This window comes from Geotrypetes seraphini, chromosome 1 (assembly GCF_902459505.1).
Source record: "Geotrypetes seraphini chromosome 1, aGeoSer1.1, whole genome shotgun sequence".
Classification (NCBI taxonomy): Eukaryota; Metazoa; Chordata; class Amphibia; order Gymnophiona; family Dermophiidae; genus Geotrypetes; species Geotrypetes seraphini.
The window spans coordinates 227,423,024-227,439,156 of record NC_047084.1 but is presented as its reverse complement, the minus strand read 5'-3'; the positions used below and the strand labels follow the sequence as shown (position 1 = coordinate 227,439,156).

General features: G+C 47.3%; 1 protein-coding gene across 4 annotated transcripts in view; it reads left to right on the top strand.

Moving 5' to 3' along the window:
* The window catches only part of TBC1D1 (TBC1 domain family member 1), a 322,295-nt gene that overhangs the window by 52,282 nt on the left and 253,880 nt on the right, over window positions 1-16,133 (top strand). For all 4 annotated transcript variants that reach the window (XM_033947569.1, XM_033947560.1, XM_033947546.1 and 1 more), the window contains exon 2: window positions 789-1,307. In XM_033947569.1, coding sequence (XP_033803460.1) covers window positions 789-1,307 — 519 coding nt within the window. The remainder of the gene's footprint in view (window positions 1-788; window positions 1,308-16,133) is intronic.

The following is a 16,133-nucleotide window of genomic DNA, read 5'->3' as shown; positions in this document are numbered from 1 at the left end:
ATCTGTGTTTTAAAATATGAAACCAAACTGTCATAGAACCCGTGTTGGGTTATTGATGAATGTTTCATAATGGAATTGAAACTGCTTCCTCAACACAATTTATTAAACAGTCTATTTTAATCATCTTACCCATTTTATGTGACACAAACTGTAATTTTTATTGTACACTGCTCAGCAGTCTGATTGAGCAGTATAAAAATTTTTAAATAAAACTTGAAACTTAAACTTGATTTTAATAACTGTTTACCACTGTGAAGTGACTCAAGCACATGGAGTAAGGGGGTCAAGTGAACATTTATATTTAAGAGTCGTTGTTCAAAGTAAACCTTTCAGAAATGACTCCTGACTGGTTAAGTCACTTGTTCATAGCTAGCCGCTAATTTTCAACTGCACTTAACAGGTTAGTGTCACTGAAAATAACTGGTTAGCGTTGAGCTGAAAACTGGTTTTTTTTTTTTTGGGGGGGGGTTTGGGGAGCGGAGTCGGCACGTGGCCAGTTAAATGTTTGACATTCAGCACTTAACTGCATAAATAAGACCACATAAAAGTCAGTCCTTCTCTATATGCAGTAACTCGTAGTGGTTAAGTGCTGAATATAGCACTTAGCCAGCTCCAGAAACATTGACATAGACTGGCAATTGAATTCCCAGGTTGAATGCTAGCAGTGGCCAGCAAAATGCTGATCACTGCCAGCTGAATATTGGACCATTAGATTTTATATTGTCACCTGTGACCTTGCAGCATGAGCAAATACAAATATTCACTGTGGATCTCTCAATTTCTTTTAGGTACCTGAAATAATTAGTTCCATTCGACAAGCAGGGAAGACAGCACACCAAGAAGAGTCTCAATCTAGTTTTTCCAGCGTGGATGATGCATTTACAAAAAAGTTTGAGGTGCTATTCTGTGGACGAGTAACGGTGGCACACAAAAAAGCCCCCCCTGCACTGATCGATGAATGTATTGAGAAATTTAGCCATGCTAGTTCTACCAAAACAACAGAACTTATTTCACTGTCCCAGCAGCTGGAAACTGAGAGCCGTTCAGGAGGAATTTGGCTGAGTGACAAATTTCGATCTGTTTTTCAATCGGCGTCCAACGAAGAGAACCATAAGAAGCCAATTAGAAAATGCTCTTCACAGCCTGGGCTACGGACCTCTTTTAAGAAGGAGTGGCGTGACGGGAGTTACAGTCTCCCAGGCTCTTTTGAAGATTATGATGCACTAGATGGGCAAAATCACCTTGGCCATGGAAATAATCTTGTGCAGCCAACGGATATGGAAGAAAACCAGACTATGCTGTTCACGGTATTTACCACCTTCTATTCCTTATAGATACTACTTGATATCAAATTCCACAAATTGTGTGTGTTTTAAATAGGATTTGTTCTGAGCAATTATCAGTTTGACAGTGAATGCACAATCGCTGGGATCTGTTGAAAACTTTTGGCACATTTATACCAAATAGGAGCACACAAGAGAGTGCTTAAACAATATAGTTTATTTGGTTATCTTTATCCTTCAATTCAGTGTTCAGCCTTCCATTTGCAGTATACCTAGCCATTTGGGTTTTCAGGATTACTACACTGAAGGCAGGATTCTCAAAACTTTGCAGTTAAAAACCGATGGGCCGTTGTCGCAGCCGTTATTGTAGCGATTTAAAAAAAATGAGTCATTCTCAAAAAAATCACGCATTCAAATGAGGTCGGTGGAGAGTAGCGAAGGTTTGCTAAATTTACATGCGATGAGTCGCTGGTGATAGTCATCGGCACTTGAGCAGAATACACCTTAAGTTTGGAGAATCTGGCCCTGAGTATACCTGAGAGAGATTTGCATAAAATGGGTCTCCAATATAAACCTCGATTAATCTCGAGCATACCCATGATAATCCTGAAAACTCAACAGGCTGTGTGTGCAGACAGGAGAGGGTTGAGAATTCCTCTAACCGGCCTGGTTTTCAGGCTTTCTACAATGAAACAAAACACAAAATGACTCGATAGATATTTTGGCTTTCTCACCCATTGTTAGATATAGGGCCTTTCATCTGTAAAATGGTGCTCTATCTTCACCTCTGTTTCTTCTTGCTCCCTCTTATTGAGCTGCAGTAACATATGCAAACAGCCTAAGATTTCAATTATTCTTTACAAATTAAAACCAACATAACTGCACTGTTTCTTCACTAACTCGGTGAGGAGAGGATAATTGTATAACGCTTGACACAGGGTCACGATATAGTAAGTTTTTTGGGGGACATTTAGACCATATCACTGTTTGACCCTTATTTCCAAATGGTCTAACGCAGCAGCTACAATTCTTTTGCTATTTAACTGAAGTAACCCAGAGACAGAATGCCTTAAAAGTAAGCATGAAAAATGTGTTATTCTGATAATGCTGTGGTCTTTGATTGACATTTTATTTATTGAATTTTTCTGCTGGCAAAAGTCTCTCAACCTGTTCCTGCCCCCCCCCCCCCCCATACCTTTCTCAATAGTCTCTCTCTCCTGCTCATACTCGTTGGGCTTTCTGCCCTCTTAACTTTCATCAGATCACTTTCCCTGCCTGCTGTTTCCCCACCGCTCTGTCTCTACCACTTTTTCTAGCCATCCTCATGCTGCCTCCATTAATCTCTTTACATCCTTTCCCTTTCCTAACCAGTCTCTTACTTCTCATCTCTACTCTTTCCTTCTCTTCACCTGTTTTTCTCCCACCCAGCCTTTCCCTATAGTGTCTTTCTTCCTTCCTTACTCCACCAGTTTCCCCTTTCCAGTATCTCCCTATTCCAGCTTAATGTAGTTTGATTTCTTGATATACTTACTTTCATAATAAACAGCAAAGTGGTTTGCAAAATTAATTAAAAATCAAACGAGCACAATAAATGGCATTTACAGTATATTAGACAAAAATTTAAATTGAGGAGAACCCTAAGGGCTTCTTTTACAAAGCCGCATTAGTGGTTTAACGCGCGTAATAGCGTGCGCTAATTTTCCGGCCGCGCTAGCCGCTACGTCTCCTCTTGAGCATGCGGTAGCTTTTCAGCTAGCGCGGGGGTTAGCAGCGCTAAAAAGGTGAGTGCGATGAAGCCACTAACACGGCTTTGTAAAAGGAGCCCTAAGTAAAGATTAAAAAAAAAAAAAATTACCAGCCTCTGTATCCTCCCAGCTGCCAACCTACTAGTCTCCTTCAATGGGCCTCTACCTATCATTGTGCTGGGTGGATTCCACAAAGGTTTGTGATGGTAGCTTTGGGCAGAAACCTGATGCCTTTTGGACATTCTGCTGTGGAGACAAAAAAACAGTACAGTGGTACCTCGGTTTACGAGTGCACTGGTTTGCGAGTGTTTTGCAAGACGAGCAAAACATTCGCAAAATCGGCGCCTCGTAAACCGAGCTTCGATTTGCGAGCGCCCCCCCCTGCGAACTGGCACCCTCCCCCCCCCCGATCCGGCACCCCTCTGCCGCTATCGTGCCCCCCCGCCGCCATCGGGCACCCCCCCACCGCGACCTGAGGCCCCCCCAACCCACTTGAACCCTCTTCTTATTTTGCTGTAGCCTCCACAGCGGCACCGGCACCAGCATGTCCTGTGCGTGGTGCCGGTGCCTGAAGATCTGCTTCCTGTGCTGGGCCTTGAGCATGTGCGCATGCTCAAGGCTGAGAGTTCACGTCGAACGTGAATTCTCAAGGCCCAGCACAGGAAGCAGATCTGGTGCCGGTGCCGCTGCAGAGGCTACAGCAAAGGAAGAAGAGGGTTTGGGTGGGCTGGAGGAACCTCAGGTCGCGGCGGGGGGGTGCCCAATGGCGGCGGGGGGGGGGGGTGCGGATCGCGGGGGGAGGGTGCCGGTTCACGGGGGGGGGCCTTCGGGGGGAGCAATGCTAGTTCTCGTGGGGGGGGGAGCAGCGCTGCTGGCCTCGGGGGGGGGGAACCTATCAAAGCGAGTTTCCATTATTTCCTATGGGGAAACTCGCTCTGATAAACGAGCATTTTGGATTACGAGCATGCTCCTGGAACGGATTATGCTCATAATCCAAGGTACCACTGTATCTTGATTTCAAGAGCTTGGGAGTAGTACATGGGATCTCTAAAGGAGAATAGGTGGCATGGATGGGCAGATTGGGTAGGCCTAATGCCTTCATTTATCTCCTTTTCTTAAAGGGATATCTCCCTCGCTGATGCCCCAGCCAAACATGAGGTAAATAAAACTCTTTATAGTTTATATATCTTTACTTTTACAATATTATTATTAAGACTTAGATTAATTTATAGCTAAAGAGACATATGATCAAGAAACTGTTTTATTTTACTTTTGTGATTATGATAAACATACCGAGGGCCTCAAAATAGTACCTGGCGGGCCGCGAGTTTGAGACCACTGGTATAAAGGCACCTAAGTGTCTATGTTGCTTTTGCTAAAATAGGTGTATTCTTTGACATTTTTTGTAGGTAACTTTTTATGAAATTACCCATCCTCCCCCTTGCTTTCTGTAATGAGGCACCTTGATTAGGGATACAATAAGCGTCCTAAATGTAGTATTATTGATAGGTATTCTCATTCTTCTTGCATCCCATAGTCTAAAAGATAATTGATTTTATTAAAAAAAATATTTATACACAAGTGGCTTATTTGTCGGTAATGTTATAATCTCTTTGTGTCTTGAGCCATAGGATATTTAAAACTCAGTTCACCATAGTGGACAAGGCATTTTAACTCCAGTCTCTCTTGGCCTGCAGTATTACACACAGTTGAAGGCAGCCTAAGCAGGCATGATTTCCAAGATATCCAAGTAAAATGGTGATGGTAGCTGAGTTTAGTCCACTTTTGAAGGTAATATATGGAGGGATGCCAGGAGGACACGGAAGAGAAAACTTTTTAGGTTTTCTTTTTAAACTTTATTTAGTTTTTAATGCCAAAAAAGTTAAATACAATTTATATACAAATAATGATAATCAACCAAGCACTTATAATCAATTAGTATCTATACAACAGATAAAATTCCCTCCCCCATCCATCATTACCACAGGAATAATACCAAAACAAAAGATATACCCCCTACCTCCCGCTCCCATCCCCCCTGGATGTATGGGCGAAAAACAATGGAAAATAAAGATAAAGGACAACTATAGCAAATCTACAAAAGACATCAATGGTCCCCAAACTAATTTGAATATCTTATTATGCCCCAGCATGTCAGCATTCATTTTCTCATATTTATAAGTTAAACATAAGCTCACCCACCAAAAAGGAAAACTAAAGTGATCCCAATTCTTCCAATTGCGAGTAATCATTTGCATGGCTATCTCGGTCATAATACGGAAAAAACTGACATTTATAGCAGTCCATGGGGGCTTAATATGCAATAACGTTCCGCATATAACTACCTCATACGTCAATGAAAACTTTTTGTTTTGAAAATATGGGACCCATGTCTGCAACACCTGCACCCAATGGGTATAGTTTGTTACTGAATAAATTGTAGTAGCACCTAACAGTTTCTGATGGTTATGTTTTGTACTAGTGGCCATTTTGTTTATATGGTATGGGTTGCATATGGGCTGGGTGGGGGGAAAGGAAGAGAATAGGAAAGTCAGATTTTGTTATTGCACTGGTTCTGGGATTGGGTGTTCAACCAAGGTTGGATTGGAATCATTATTGTCTTGTAAATGTTTGAGTTTTTGTTTGTTCAACAATAAAAAGATTTGAATCTTAAAGGTAATACAGTATATGGAAATAAACAAAACATAAAATGAGATATATATTTTTTTAATTGGACTAATTTAACACATCATCTTATTTTCTTTGTTTTGTTTTATTCTGATATAGTACCAGGGTATTTAAAGCCCTGTTCCTGGAAAACACATCTACAGTCCGTGGGAAAACCATTTCAGAGAAAAAGTATCCAAAGCCTTTCCTGAATGAGGCAGAAATCCCACAGTGTGCTTTTCAGGTGTTTCATGCTCTCTCTCTCTCTCTCTCTCTTTTTTTTTTTTGCTTTGCTTCTGTTTTGAAACTTAAATCTGTCACAAAGTCTAGACATACAACTTGGGTCTGATCTTTCAGCCAAAGGGCTTGTAGCAGCAAATAAATACTATAGAAGCAAGTTAGTCATTCTTCTTTTGTCTTGGATACTTCTGTCTGATTCCTAGTTAGGTTGATAGTCTTGTACCTACTTGATCTCTACAATCACCCCTGTCATAAATAGGGGAGTTGTTGCAGTTCTGGTTTCTCTGTAGAGCCCCTCCGTCCTCCTCCCCACACACACCATCTTGGTCTAGCTTGGTATTAAAGCAGTGAATCTTACTGATCAGTCACACATATTATAACTTTTATTATACGTCCTGAAGTTAGCTGGTGTCACTGTTATAGGATGGTTGGAAGAGTATCTCCACTCCATGCCTCAATGTCCTGCTGCATGAATAAACAAAGACTTTTGGTGGGGAACAGCAAGGGATTTTTTTTTTTTTTCTCAGTGATCTATAAACCAATGTTTCCCTCTTGCCAGTCAGGTTTTCTGGATATCCACATTGAATATCGTGAAGGAGATTGATCTGCCTATACTGCCTCCATTGCATGCCAATCTCATGTATATTCATTGTGAATATCCTGAAAACCTGACTGGCAAGGGGATACTGCCCGATCTTTTGGAAGGATGTCTCTCTCCAAGTGAAAAGCAAAGGAAAACTTTTGTGGCTTCTTAAAAGAAGTGCTACAGTATTTAAGCAATTGCTGAAGCATTTTTACAATTTGCATTATGGATTATATACAGGTCATGGTAACATGAGACCAGAGCTTCTCCCCTCCCAGCACTGCAGAATTTTTCTCCCCATTGACTTAAGCACAGTTGGTTAGTGATATGACAGGCTTTGGGTATGTGTTGTGGTGAGGCATTGCTTTCTATTGCTATTACTCCTGTTCTATTTGAAAAATGGCATTCTTTTCTTGCCATAGTTTAGTCTGTAAACTACTTTATGGTGGCAACACTGAAAGGTGAAATAGTAAATAACAAATAAAGATAAGAAAGTTACTTTGTGTTTCACAGCATGACTTTATTGGCTGTCTGGGAAAAGCTGACAAGCTGCTGGTAGAAGGAAATGGATGTTTGCAAGGTTGAAAACTGGTTGCCCTTGCAGACTTAACGATCTTATTTATTTATTTAAAAAATTTGTCGCCCGCTTAAAACCTACACAAGTTACATTAAAAAATCATACATAAAAATCGATGCCAACAGATATCACATTCTAAGAGAGGAAAAATACAACTAATTTGCTAGATATCATTTCTTCTCTTGTTTCATTATATCCATGTATTCCTCTTCAGTGTCGGTAATAAATTAGCACACAAATAAATATATTTTAAGTGTCTTACGAAACTGGTCATATCTCTTATATAACCACATATTTACCTGGCAGCTTATGCCAGACTGTGATGTTGTCACACATGTAGCCTCTTCAACCACTAACTGCATTGATGACTCAGATCTTAAGTTTCTTCCAGGAATATACACAGCCAAAAACCTGCTTCAAATACCAAGGTGTCTGATCATAAAGAGCACGATACATAATTGCCAATACCTTAAACCAGTGGTCTCAAACTCAAACCCTTTGCAGGGCCACATTTTGGATTTGTAGGTGCTTGGAGGGCCTCAGAAAAAATAGTTAATGTCTTATTAAAGAAATGACAATTTTGCATGATGTAAAACTCTTTATAGTTTATAAATCTTTCCTTTTGGCTAAGTCTTAATAATAATATTGCAATTTATAGCTAAAGAGACATATGATCAAGAAACTTTTTTTATTTTACTTTTGTGATTATGATAAACATACAGAGGGCATCAAAATAGTACCTGGTGGGCCGCATGTGGCCCCCGGGCCGCGGGTTTGAGACCACTGCCTTAAACTGAACTCTCCAAACAATTGGCAGCAGTTATTTCAATACTGGTGTCTTCGAAACGTATTGATCTACTCCTGTATAGTGTACTTTGGCCCAGTGAACGTCCCTAGTAAGGAAGTAGGAAAGGTGTCAAATTGAGCAGCCGTATAATAATGGGTGATTTCAATTACCATAAAAAATACAAAAGGGCTAAGAGTAGTCAAATACCAAAATCTCAAAAACCATCTACTCTTTCCTGCGTGTGGGGAATTCCCATTAATTCAAAAATTAAGTGGAGAAAAAAATATCTCTGTGAATCACAGAACATGCTACTACCAAACACACACTTATTAATGTAGCACTTCTGCATACATCAGAGTTTAACCCCAAGACACATTGAGGGATTAATTTGAGATCAGGGATTAATTGTGAATTGAGTTATATGATATATGCTTTGATCTGCCAATGTGATAAAATCTATATCGGACAAAACCTCAAGACAGTTAAAAACCAGAATGATAGAACACAGATATTTTGTCAAATGTTAAGAAAAATGTTAAGAAAAGTCTTTGGTAGACCATTGCAATGAAATGGGACACAGTTTTTCTGATTTCAAATGTATCGTGTTGGAGCAATTGCTGCCAAATGCATGTTGGGGTGACATTAGGAAGTGATTAGTTATGAAAGAGCAGCATTGGTTTTTATCTTTATCCCAGGACAAGCAGGCAGCATATTCTTAACACATGGGTGACGTCACCGACGGAGCCCTCGGTACGGACCTTTTTAACTAGAAGTTTCTAGTTGGCCGCACCGCGCGTGCGCGAGTGCCTTCCCGCCCGACGGAGGAGTGCGTGGTCCCCAGTTTCTTCGTTTTCCGCGGAGCGAAGAAGACGCGTGTGTTTTTTCAACGGCCGTTGAAACCACTTTTTTGCCTTCCCGCTCGCGCTTTTTTTTCCTTATTTTTTCTTTCTTTACCTTCGGGTTTATTTTTCTTTGATTTGCAAAAAAAAAAAAAAAAAAAAAACTTTGCTTTTTTCGTTTTTGCCCCGGCGGGGCCTGTTGCCAGTATACAGGCCTCGAGCTTCGATTTTGCGGAGGCTATCTTCCCCTTCATGCCCCCGCAGGTCGGTTTTAAGAAGTGCCAGCGGTGTGCACGCCCGATCTCCATCACCGACCCACACAATTGGTGCTTGCAGTGTCTGGGACCGGAGCATCGGGCGGACTCCTGCACCCGCTGTGCCACTCTTCAAAAGAGAACCCTTAAAAACCGAAGAATTCAACAAACTCTTCTCTTCGGCACCGAGTCGGCGATGGACTCCTCAACTTCAACGGCGGTACCTCAAAAATCGGCACCGTCGACCTCGACACCGACCGACCCCACATCGGCGTCGCTGGCGCCAGGTAAGCCGGCTAAGAAGCCTTCCTCTTCCCTCGAGCGCCCTCCAGCTACGGTGGCGACACCATCCCTACCGGCATCGCACCGGTCCCGCAAACGCTCCGCCCCGATCCGGTGAGTGCCTCGTCATCGGCCTCCTCATCGCCGGGGCGTGGAGCTGCATCCAAGGAACCGAAGAAAAAGAAAGCGGTTCCGATGCCACCCCTAGATGACCGTATCTCGGCCATCTTAAAGGCTCAACTCCAGGAGCAGTTAAAGAAACAACTTGAACACCTGTTGCCCACTATCCTGGCACCGCTCCTTCCGGTACCAGACCGGCCCGAGCCCCGTACCGAGCCCCCGGTGTCCACCCCTTCGGTACCTGTGAACACCTCCATGCCGATCCTTTCGGCCCAACAACTCCATGGCGATCCGGTGGTTCATTCTCAGGCCACATTGGATCCTCCTCGGCACCAGGCGGGACGGCATTCTTCCCGGGACCGAGATCGACGCCGGTCGTCCTCTCCTGGTACCGTTTCGGTGCGCTCTGGAAAGTCTTTGTCCAAGACTCGCCATACCGCGCCCTCCACCCCGGTGTCTCGACATGCACCAGAGGTCAGGGACCCTGACTTATGGGAGGAAACTCCTCTCGGTACCGAGGAGGATCCCTCCTCATCTGATGAGGAACCATCGGCACCCGATGCCACCTCTAAACCAGAGCAGTCCTCATTTTCTAAATTTCTGAGAGAAATGTCTGCTGCCCTGTCCCTTCCCCTAGAATCTGACTCAAAAAAGTCTCAAGCCTTTTTAGAGGCTTTAGACTTTGAGCAACCTCCTAAGGAGTTCCTCAAGCTTCCCGTGCATGACATCCTACGGGAAACGTTCTACAAAAACTTGGAAAATCCCCTCACGGTACCGGGAGCCCCCCGTAAACTGGACAACCTTTACCGTGTCATCCCTATTCCTGGATTCGACAAATCTCAATTGCCCCATGAGTCCCTTCTGGTTGAATCCACCTTAAAAAAGACTCAGGGCTCCAGTGTCTATGCCTCTACCCCTCCTGGCAGAGAAGGTAAGACCATGGACAAGTTTGGCAAGAGGCTCTACCAGAATGCCATGCTTGCCAACAGGGCAAACAACTATTCCTTCCATTTTTCTTTCTATCTGAAACATTTGGTCCAACAACTGTCTGCCCTCCAGAAGTACCTTCCTGAGCGCAAGGTCCCGCTATTCCAACAACACATCTCTGGCCTTCTCCAAATGCGCAAATATATGGTCCGCTCGATATACGACTCCTTCGAGCTCACCTCTCGGGCCTCTGCCATGGCCGTAGCCATGCGTCGCTTAGCCTGGCTCAGAGTCTCCGACCTGGACATCAACCACCAGGATCGTTTGGCCAATGCCCCCTGTCTCGGGGACGAACTCTTTGGAGAGTCACTGGATTCCACCACCCAGAAACTCTCGGCCCATGAGACCAGGTGGGACACCCTGATCAAGCCGAAAAAGAAGGCTCCGCCTGCCCGACCCTATCGGCCTCAATCATCTTACCAGCGGAGGTTCTCAGCCAGGCCACTCAATCCGCCTCCCCAACAATCTCGGCGACCCCGTCAACAGCAGCACCATGCCCAGGCTCGATCTCAGGCCACTCAACCCTCTAAGCCTCCTCAGCCTGCTAAACAATCTCAGCCCTTTTGACTCTTCTCTCCAGGGCATAGCCAGTCATCCACCCTCGCTGCCTCTTCCACAGCCTATCGGGGGTCGTCTCACCATTTTCTCCAGCCGTTGGGAAGTCATCACGTCGGACCAGTGGGTCCTCAACATCATCCGCCACGGCTACTCTCTCAACTTCCAGACTCTTCCACCGGACAACCTTCCCGTAGAGTCTGCTTCACACTCATCTCAAACACCCCTCCTCCTGAGGGAGGTTCAATCCCTCCTCCTTCTCAATGCCATCGAAGAAGTACCTCCAGATCAAAGGGGTCAGGGATTCTACTCCCGCTACTTCCTGGTTCCCAAAAAGACGGGAGACCTCCGTCCCATTCTCGATCTCAGGGACCTCAACAAGTGTCTGGTCAAGGAAAAGTTCAGAATGCTCTCCCTTGCCACGCTTTACCCTCTTCTTTCTCATCACGACTGGCTATGTTCCCTGGACCTCAAAGAGGCCTACACTCACATCTCCATCAATCAGAATTCTCGCCGCTACCTGCGGTTCCAGGTGCTACACCACCACTATCAGTACAAAGTGCTACCGTTTGGCCTCGCCTCCTCCCCCAGAGTCTTCACCAAGTGCCTTATAGTGGTGGCGGCCTTCCTCAGATCTCACAACCTCCAGGTGTTCCCCTACTTGGACGATTGGTTGGTGAAAGCACCTTCATCTCAACTCGTGCTACAAGCTACTCATCACACCATCTCTCTCCTCCACCTCCTGGGGTTCGAGATCAACTACCCCAAGTCGCATCTGCTTCCCACCCAGCGACTTCAATTCATTGGAGCAGTTCTGGACACCACGCTGATGAGGGCCTTTCTCCCCTCCGATCGCCAGCGGACCCTGCTCCATCTCTGCCGTCAGGTACTCATGCATCCCTCCATTCCTGCCCGACAGATGATGGTCCTCCTGGGTCACATGGCCTCGACGGTGCATGTCCTTCCTCTGGCACGTCTCCACCTTCGTACGCCTCAGTGGACTCTCGCCAACCAATGGTCACAGACTACGGATCTTCTTTCTCATCCCATCTCTGTGACATCATCTCTTCAGCAATCTCTCCAATGGTGGTTGAACTCCTCAAATCTTTCCAGGGGTCTACTTTTTCATCTGCCCCCCCACTCTATGATCATCACCACAGATGCGTCCCCCTACGCGTGGGGAGCTCACCTAGGAGATCTACGCACCCAGGGACTTTGGACCCCACAGGAGCGTCGTCATCACATAAATTTCCTGGAACTCAGAGCCATGTTCTACGCCCTCAAGGCTTTCCAACATCTTCTCTGCCCTCAAGTCCTCCTCCTGTGCACAGACAATCAAGTCGCCATGTACTACATAAACAAGCAAGGCGGCACCGGATCTCGCCCCCTTTGTTTGGAGGCTCTGCGCATCTGGACCTGGGCCACGGACCGCAATCTCTTTCTCAGGGCGGTCTATATCCAGGGCGAACAGAACTCTCTGGCCGACAATCTCAGCCGCATCCTTCAACCTCACGAGTGGACGTTGGACCCTCCGACTCTGCTCTCCATCTTTGCTCGATGGGGCACTCCGCAGGTGGACCTCTTTGCAGCACCTCACAACCATCAGCTGCCCCAATTCTGTTCCAGACTCTTCTCCCCTCACCGTCTGGCTCCGGATGCATTCCTGCTCGACTGGAGGGATCGGTTCCTGTATGCCTTCCCTCCACTTCCTCTGATGTTGCGGACCTTGTCCAAACTCCGCAAGGACAACGCCACCATGATTCTTATCGCACCTCGGTGGCCTCGCCAACACTGGTTCTCACTCCTGCTCCAACTCAGCTCCAGGGAACCCATTCTCCTTCCTGTGTTTCCTACTCTACTTACGCAGCAGCATCAGTCTCTACTGCATCCCAATCTGTCTTCGCTCCACCTGACAGCTTGGTTTCTCTCGGGCTGACCTCTCCAGAGAACCTATCTCAGCCGGTCCGCCTCATCTTGGACGCCTCCAGGAAGCCGGCCACCCTCCAATGTTACCATCAGAAATGGACCAGATTCTCCTCGTGGTGTCTCCGGCATCATCAGGAACCCACCTCCTTAGCGGTGGAAACTGTATTGGAATATTTGCTCTCGCTGTCCAATGCTGGCCTCAAAACTACCTCCATCAGAGTCCACCTCAGTGCCATCACTGCGTTTCATGAGCCTATTCTCGGAAAACCCCTCACGGCTCATCCTCTGGTTTCCAGATTTATGAGAGGTCTCTTCAATATCAAACCGCCTCTCAAGCCTCCTCCTGTCGTCTGGGACCTCAATGTGGTTCTCTCAGCACTCATGAAACCTCCGTTTGAGCCTCTTGCCACTACTTCGCTCAGGCTTCTTACCTGGAAGGTGCTTTTCCTAATTGCCATCACCTCTGCCAGGAGGGTTAGCGAACTGCATGCACTGGTTGCTGACCCACCATTCACTGTTTTTCACCATGACAAGGTTGTTCTGCGTACCCACCCTAAATTCCTTCCCAAGGTGGTCTCGGCTTTTCACCTCAACCAGTCCATTGTGTTGCCCGTCTTCTTCCCTAAGCCTCACTCGCATCCTGGGGAACAGGCGTTGCACACGCTGGATTGTAAGCGTGCCCTTGCTTACTGCCTTGATCGTACCAGAGCTCAACGAACATCCCCTCAGCTATTTTTGTCTTTCGATCCCAACCGTTTGGGTCGTCCTGTCTCCAAACGGACACTTTCAAATTGGCTTGCTGCCTGTATTGCATTCTGCTATGCTCGGGCCGGTCTCTCTCTGGAAGGAACTGTCACGGCCCACAGAGTCCGAGCTATGGCTGCTTCTGTAGCTTTCCTCCGTTCCACGCCCATCGAGGAAATCTGCAAGGCGGCCACTTGGTCCTCAGTTCACACGTTCACTACTCACTACTGTCTGGATGCGTTCTCCAGACGGGATGGACACTTCGGCCAATCTGTGTTACAAAATTTATTTTCCTAATGGCCAACCATCCCACCTCCCTCTTTGTTAGCTTGGAGGTCACCCATGTGTTAAGAATATGCTGCCTGCTTGTCCTGGGATAAAGCACAGTTACTTACCGTAACAGGTGTTATCCAGGGACAGCAGGCAGATATTCTTACGTCCCACCCACCTCCCCGGGTTGGCTTCTTAGCTGGCTTATCCTAACTGGGGACCACGCACTCCTCCGTCGGGCGGGAAGGCACTCGCGCACGCGCGGTGCGGCCAACTAGAAACTTCTAGTTAAAAAGGTCCGTACCGAGGGCTCCGTCGGTGACGTCACCCATGTGTTAAGAATATCTGCCTGCTGTCCCTGGATAACACCTGTTACGGTAAGTAACTGTGCTTTACGAGTGCACTGGTTTGCGAGTGTTTTGCAAGACGAGCAAAACATTCGCAAAATTGGCGCCTCGTAAACCGAGCGTGCTTCGATTTGCGAGCGCCCCCCCCTGCGAACTGGCACCCTCCCCCCCCGCGATCCGGCACCCCCCCGCCGCTATCGTGCCCCCCCCCGCCGCCATCGGGCACCCCCCCCGCACCGTGACCTGAGGCCCCCCCAACCCACTCGAACCCTCTTCTTATTTTGCTGTAGCCTCCGCAGCGGCACCGGCACCAGCATGTCCTGTGCGTGGTGCCGGTGCCGGTGCCTGAAGATCTGCTTCCTGTGCTGGGCCTTGAGCATGTGCGCATGCTCAAGGCTGAGAGTTCACATCGAACGTGAACTCTCAAGGCCCAGCACAGGAAGCAGATCTGGTGCCGGTGCCGCTGCAGAGGCTACAGCAAAGTAAGAAGAGGGTTTGGGTGGGCTGGGGGGACCTCAGGTTGCGGCGGGGGGGGGGGGTGCCCAATGGCGGCGGGGGGGTGCGGATCGCGGGGGGAGGGTGCCGGTTCACGGGGGGGGGGCCTTCGGGGGGAGCAATGCCAGTTCTCATGGGGGGGAGCAGCGCTGCTGGCCTCGGGGGGGGGGGGGAACCTATCAAAGCGAGTTTCCATTATTTCCTATGGGGAAACTCGCTCTGATAAACGAGCATTTTGGATTACGAGCATGCTCCTGGAACGGATTATGCTCGTAATCCAAGGTACCACTGTATCTTGATTTCAAGAGCTTGGGAGTAGTACATGGGATCTCTAAAGGAGAATAGGTGGCATGGATGGGCAGATTGGGTAGGCCTAATGCCTTCATTTATCTCCTTTTCTTAAAGGGATATCTCCCTCGCTGATGCCCCAGCCAAAGTATTTGAAAACAAACTGAAAATTTTTCTAACTGTCCCTGCTCCTGCCTCCGTGGGTTGCCTTACTGTTGAGAGAGATAATTTTGTTCATACCTGTGAGTCCCTAATGAGCAATGTGGTGGTGATCTCAAATAATTTGTAAAACATTGATCCTAGCTAAATTTGGCTGGGGGATCATTTACTAAGAGCATGTGACACTGCAGGTGGACTTCCTTCAATAATATGATCAGGCTCTAGCTTATCAAGGGTGGGGCCAGTCAGCCCCGGGTGTAGGCAGTAGTGCTGCCCGATTCATGATTTGAATCGGTTCACCGATTCACTTCAGGTGAATTGATTTGAATCGATTTAAACCCCCCAAAAATCGGCTTCCCGATTCATCTGACCCTCGTCCCCTAAAGCAGGAGCGGCAGCGCTGCTCTTGCTAGCCAGCCAGTGCCCCATCTGCTTTAGAGGGGAGGAGGGAGAGTCAGTCGGGAAGTGCTGCTGTGCTGGTCTCCGGCTTCGCCCCCCTCGCTGGTGTCTGGTTTCCCCCCCTGGCCTCCCCGAAGGACTGCGCCCCCCCTCTCCCCGGGAAGGCCTCTGTGTTCCCCCTGGCCTCCTCGCACCGTTTACCTCATAGCTGCAGTCTGCAGCAAAGATCGCGGTTACAGCGTCTTTGTAAACTTGCTTTGAGCTGTTTCCTCCGCTGCAATCCTGCCTCTGACGTCAGATGAGGGGCGGGACCGCAGCAGAGGAAACAGCTCAAAGCAAGTTTACAAAGATGCTGTAACCGCGATCTTCGCTGCAGACTGCAGCTATGAGGTAAACGGTGCAGGGATGCCAGGGGGAACATGGAGGCCTTCCCGGGGGGTGTGTGCGCAGTCCTTCAGGAGGGGGAACAGGCCTTCAAGGGGGGGAACAGGCCTTCAAGGGGGGAACAGGCCTTCAAGGGGGGGTGCAGGCCTTCAAAGGGGGGACAGGCCAGGGATGGTGGCATATGCCTTCAGGGGGGACAGGC